General features: G+C 29.7%; 1 protein-coding gene across 1 annotated transcript; it reads right to left on the reverse strand.

Moving 5' to 3' along the window:
• Positions 1-5,373: 5,373 nt before the first annotated feature.
• LOC113863580 (steroid 5-alpha-reductase DET2) lies at positions 5,374-6,382 on the reverse strand. The gene has a single exon (XM_027497212.1). The coding sequence runs from the start codon at positions 6,233-6,235 to the stop codon at positions 5,456-5,458; it is 780 nt and encodes a 259-aa protein (XP_027353013.1). The 5' UTR covers positions 6,236-6,382; the 3' UTR covers positions 5,374-5,455.
• Positions 6,383-6,725: the final 343 nt, after the last annotated feature.

A 6,725-nucleotide genomic window follows, 5' to 3' on the forward strand; every position in this document is an offset into this window, starting at 1 on the left:
CACCTAAAACAAAAAATAAGCATTTTCTTCACACATAATCTATATATTATATAAAAATATATTAATAAATAAATCATAAATATAAACGTCACAATCCTAAAACCGTTCTAGATCGTAGCATCCCCTTGTAACTCCACAACATGCATATTCTACAATCTCCACAAATACAAACAGTCCCACAACAAACAATAATCAGGCTCGGGGATGCTACAATCCTACAACTTTATCTTAGAAATCATAAGTCTCTGTTCTACATCAAAAATTAAAAAACTAAACTGATTTAAAGTTAAAGTATCATATCAGGAACATAATAGTGCAATTTATTTTCCAAATAGATACTCTAACCACCCGTAATAGAGAAAGAACTGAAGATGGTAAAGAGAGGGGGAGATGAGAGAGACAAGAAAAAATGGAAATGAGAAGGAAAAAGAAGGAAAGACACAGTTTTGATCTATTCCGCACATTACAAACCAAAAAATTCAGCTATAATTCTAGCTCAAAATTACATGCGAATTTTTCCTTTTATAAATAGTTATATGAAAGGTCAAAAATATATTCTAAAATATAAATAGATTTTTTCATTTGTAATGTCAATTTGTAATGTTATGTCCCAAAATGCGGGCTTTTTATAGACGAATTTTATAAACAGAAAAATTCATCTCTAATTTACAGATGGATTTTACCAAAAATTTTATAAAAAAATTAATTTTTTTTACTTACCGTCTGTAAATCCATCATATTACTAACAAAAAATATTCTTATGTAATCAACGTGTTTCTAATAGTGTTTGTACCTGTAAACCATATGTGATACCAGTACTCTAGAAAAAATGTCGAACTTGTGCTTCATAAGGCATCACTAATGATATATATATATATATCCCCTCACTAGTATACCTTTCTTTGTCCTATTTTTTTCTCTACACTTTTAAGTTTACATTGTTTTAATTTTGTTAAATGAATTGGCTTTAAATATATTAATTGTTAATGTATTTTAATTAAAAAGTATTTAAAAAATTAAGCCAAATTATTGTAGTTGTGTGTTCAAATAAAAAAAAATAGTTCTAAAATAAAATTGAAAGAGAATGAAATTATTTCAAGTGTGATTAGTATATTTTTTTATGTGCCATAAAGAAAATAATATAGTGAATTTCAAATATGTGATGACAAAGATGTTAAATGTATGATAAATATTTTTAAGAAATAATCATCAATGACAATGTTTGAGTTACATGTTGATATATTGATTTAGTTAGTTGTTTTGCATTGATTATTCAAGCATTATAAGTGATATACTAGGTAAAGATTAAATTATTAATTTTATAATTATGTAATTGGTAGATGTTACAAAATTTTGTTAATTATATTTTCAAGTTACTCTATTAAAGATATTTCTTTATCATATAATTATAGTCCTTATTATAATTTATCATATATGATAGAAACAAATGATGATAATATCGATGAGGGTGAAATTCCTTATGGAAGTGAAAATGACACTGATATTAAAGATAGCTTTGACTCAATTGTTCGGTCAAGGGAAATTAGTACTTAAGTTTCAACTGGTCATTTGCAACAAGCTTAAATAATATGTATGTGAGTGATTAATTTTGAAGTTAAAATAAGTAATTTTTTTAATATTATTTTTATATTCTCAAGAAATGATAAAATTACATCTTGGAATGATTGTCAATATTATCAATACATTAATTAAAATCATCTTGATGAATAAATAGAATCTGCATAATCAAGTATAGTTCATTCTTAGGAAGTGGGTGATGATTTATTTGTTGGATTGCAATTTGAGTCAAAATATGTTGTTTAAATAGCAATTAAACAATATTGAATGAAGATCCATCAATCATATTGTTTAATTGATATTTTAGAAGTAAAGTGTCAAAATAATAGTGTTGGTTGCCCATGGCGAGTGAGAGATCACTTCTTAAAAAAATGTAGGTTGTTAGTAAGTGTTGTGGTTGACATAATTGTGTGAATGTCATGATGTCACTGGATCATATCAATTTGTATTTAGAATTTATTTGTTCATACATCTTAGGTAGGTCTTAATTGGATTTGTTATTTTAACTTGTATTAAATTATTTTATACATACTTTTAATGAAAATAAAGATTGAGTTATATTGATTGTATTATTAAATGTATTTATATTAATTTTTTATATTTGGTAAAGGATGGTAAGTCAATCAATATGATTATAAAGTGTCATAAAGAAAGGCATGTAAGGCAAAACAAAATATTACTTATCATGTTTCCTTTAATAATGTAATATTAAGTAATTCAATGTCATGTGTGTTTCTATACTATCTTATGTAGTCAAAATTTGTACTAACCCAATTTGTGGAGGATTCGTAACCATTACCCTCTGCTCTAATATTTCACATATCAATGTAGGGTGAGTAAATTCTACACTAGTCTTTGTTTGTCTTTCCTCCAAGTGTTATGTTATGTATACTTTCATTTTATCTTGACTCACTAGGAATATATTGACTCATACAAAATTGTCACATAACAGAATTAGAATGATGCAAATTTGGAAGAAAAAAGTGACGCAACTGCTCTTCAATTGTCTATTTCATCTAAGTACATTAGAGGTAAGGAAGAAATAATATTATCCCATTATTGTGTTAATCTACATTTCATTTAAATTAACACAACATTAATATTAAGTTTTATTTGTTCAACTAAATATAATTTAGAAATTTAAATTTTTTATATTCTTTCCTATATTATATTATGTTACTAAATACAATATAACAATTAAAATATTATTTTCTCAAGCACATATATTTTTTAAACTATAACAACATTAAAAAGTGTTTTACATTACACATAACTTAATATACTATTTTTCTTAATTTATTATTTTACTAAATTTATTATGTTACTTAAATTTAATATATTTATTCACTTATTAAAAAATTATATCATATAAAAAATATTACAATTTAATATATTAATTTGCAAATTTTTATTGTTCATTTTGCCAACTACTTTAGTAAATTGTTTGAAAAGTATACTATTTTTATTTTTATTTTTATTTTTTATTTATGAAGGTTAAAAATCTAATGTTAGTGAAACAATCTTAAAATAACATTATTGTATTCAAAATAAACTTTAAAATACCATTTAACACAACAAATTATCATTCTATTACCATATTTTAACATATTTTGACAATATAGATTAAAATGATCAATCTATCTTAATCTTAAAAACTAACATTTAAAATTATAAATGTAATGATCTAAAGTTAAACGAAATAACAAAACTCAGAAATTTTATTCAATTTTTTATATTTTGAATAAATTAATCTCTCCTTAAGCATAAGGTTAAACACTTCATTTTTTATATTTGAACTTTGCCCGCTTCAATGTTTGCATCAAGATTGAAATATCTAAACCTTCAGCTATTTTCTTTAATTATTAGGTTTCAAACATTAAAAAAAATGTCCCGCAAAGCATATATTGAATTTTGACTATTCTTTCTTAGTTTTTAAGTAGTAAATTACTCGTTGTATCCTTCAAAAATCACTATTAAAATTCTCAGAAAACATAACTTTGCACTGAAAATAGCTAGTAAGACCAAAAGAATGTCTCAATGCCTTGACATATTTTTCATCTTGTGCCTTGCATTGCTTGCCTCAGCCTCTTGCAGAAATGAAGATGGATCTACCTGGGTGAAATCACTTCAAATTTTCAACATAACAATACACCTCTCCCTTATTTATTGAACATTGAACATGGATCAAAGAAACCGATGCATATTACTCCTTAGAATGCAAGACTTCAATTTACTCCAGACTCCACAGCCTTAACTCTAATTATGAAAGGGATTTCTCAGCCTTTTGGGAAGCCTTCACTTTAATCTCTAAGATTCCAAGTATAGATTCTATTATCCCTAATTTGCAGATTACTAGTTAAACAATTTGTCATGTACAATACATGCTTACCAATACGGTCCTGTAATCTGTATTGCCTGATAAAACACTCAACCTTGTTTTTACTACATTAATACGTTAATAATTTATATGTGAGAATGGAGTAAAAAAACTGATAAAATTATTGGAGCTTACCTTCTCAAGGAAAATCTTGCAACTGCAAAATCCAAACCCAGGACCAAGACAGCTTTACCTACATCAATGTTTATATGGTACATTATTATCAAGGGACAGATAGTGGTAGCGTTATATTCATCGTATCATAACTTAAAATTGTAATAAGAAAAGGTAAAGCAGATATAAGAGGAAAAAGATAAGACTATCTATCATACATGGTAAAGGGCAAGCAATAGAGCAATCCTATAGCCGCTTAATCTGCTTTTATATTTATTGCCCTTATGGGAATAACAACTGATAATGGTCGTCAAAATACCCTTTGTTACAATCACATAGCTCCAACAATGCTTCACATATACCGTGCTGAATTACCACGTAGTGAGTTAGGTCTCAAACAGAAAAATCTCATCTTTAGAGGTGATTTTACACTATTATTCTGAGTCCAACCAGCAAAGTCATCATCACTAATATCATCAACAGCAAAATCAATGATATCAGCAATAATAACAACAACCAAGCCTAATCAAATGACAACATTGGGTTCACAAATGTGTCAATTTTTCTTTTTATTTAAAAAGAAAAACATAATCATGCCTTGTGACTAGTGAATTCCATCTCCCAATTCCCAGTACTTATCCACAACTTTAAGTACAGATGTTGATGTGCCCCATCCGCATCAGACTTTCTTAAATATGAGTACCAGTTCCCTGCACCTATCCACAGCTAAAATTACAATGCTCTCATGCAAAGCTTTCTATCTTCCTCTCTGTAACCATACCAACCCATATCCATACCCACAGGCCACATCAGACTTTGTTGGTCCCTTCTTGTTTGCTTGATGTCCTCCGTATTTCTTTCTCTCACAATCACAACAACTCAACATTTCAGGATGGAGCATGTTGCAATTTTTCAAAGAAGGTAACTGATCCATAGTTTGAGAGCAAAGTGGTGCATCATGGATGCGGGTGCAATTTGGAGTCATTTGTTATTTAGCCAGAATTACGTACATGTACACAAAATATGGTCAAATATGATCTTTTCTAATACCAATTTTGGTTGCACAAACAGTCAAATTTTAATATCTTTTAATTACTTTGACACACGAAAGTTATTATCATATTATAACTTACATGACAAGTTCTTCATATTTAAAATCAATGAAAGATCAATCCATAAATTATGTGATATGTCCCTTTAGTAAAAAGTCTAAAAACCATGTAACATAAAACAGAAAATGAAAAAAAAAAAAAAACAATAACCCTTATAATCATGTCAATCCAATAATCCAAGTTTTGCAGCAATGCAACACATTCAATTTTATTTTTTTTCAATTTTTCCTCTGACCTCTACAAACTCCCGAGTTACACAAGGCATGAAGAAAAATCAATACAAATAAGGAATAACAGCTTTCCTTTTCCTGGGATAATCCTCCCCAAACTTCTCCAAATACCAGCGGTGATTAGCACGCGCCCTGGGGCCCAAGTTAGCAAAAGTATAGACAAAGAAGCCCAGCCCGGCCCAAGACCAAGTCATAACGGCCCACCCAAGCCACTCCACAATCTCCCCAAAGTAATTGGGACACGAAACGACCTCAAACAACCCTCCCTTAGGAACAACGTACCCTTTCCCCTCACTTTTGAGCTTCAACAAAACCCTATCAGCCCAAACATTGATCCACATCCCACACAGGAACACCAACAAGCCCAAAAAGAAGCGGCACCAAAAGCACGAAACGTCGGCGGAGTGATTGTAGCGAGAGAGGGACGTGGTCTGCACGTAGGAGTTGAGCGCGTTGAAAGCGAATGCGATGAGAGCGACGCTGAGAGGGAAACCAGATGCAGTTTTAGTCGAAGGAGTAGAGAGAAGGCGAAGGGGGTAGAGGATGGTGCGGTTGAAGTAGTGAAAGAGGAAAGGAGTGATGACGGTAATAGCTTTGGGGTCGGAGGAGTGGGGTCCACGGGGGAAGAGGATGAGGGTGAGCCAGAGAGTGGGGCTTTCCATGAGGAACCATGCCAGGGGTGGAGGCAGGTTCGGACCCCAACCTGGTCTGTGGTGTTTGCCGTATGGGGCTTGGAGGAAGGTGAGAGAGATGAACGTTGGAGGAGCTATGAGGTATAGTGTGAGGAGTGCGCTGTGGAATAGAGATTGCTTTGTCATCATCATCTTTTGCTTTTGTTGGTTGGGGAAGAGGATAAAGGATTGAAGGAGAAAGAATCAGATCTCGTTACAAGGAAAAGGAATACCCCTGCATTGTTTGCAAGAAGAGAATGAGAGGAAATGGGATACCCTTTTTATTTTGCTTTTTTTAAGAAAACTAAAGTGTATAGAAGGGCCAGTTACTTTAATGTTTTTTCGCTATTTTCAATGTCTGCTCGAAAATATATGAAAATGAATTAATAAATAATATTTTTATTAAAAATTTTAATATTTAATGTAATTAATATATTAAAATTTTAAAATATTACGTAACTTTGATTAAAATTTTATCGTATATAAAGTTTTAAATAAAAATTTATAATTTTAACAAAAAATTAATATAAAATTTTATAAATAAAATTTTATTTTATATTTTAGGACACACATTTTTTTAATATTATTTTTTAATTAAAAATAAATTTTTGTTCAAATAAAAATTATATTTAATATTATTATA

The sequence above is a fragment of the Abrus precatorius genome, unplaced genomic scaffold (assembly GCF_003935025.1).
Source record: "Abrus precatorius isolate BTA unplaced genomic scaffold, Abrus_2018 Scaffold3, whole genome shotgun sequence".
Classification (NCBI taxonomy): domain Eukaryota; kingdom Viridiplantae; phylum Streptophyta; class Magnoliopsida; order Fabales; family Fabaceae; genus Abrus; species Abrus precatorius.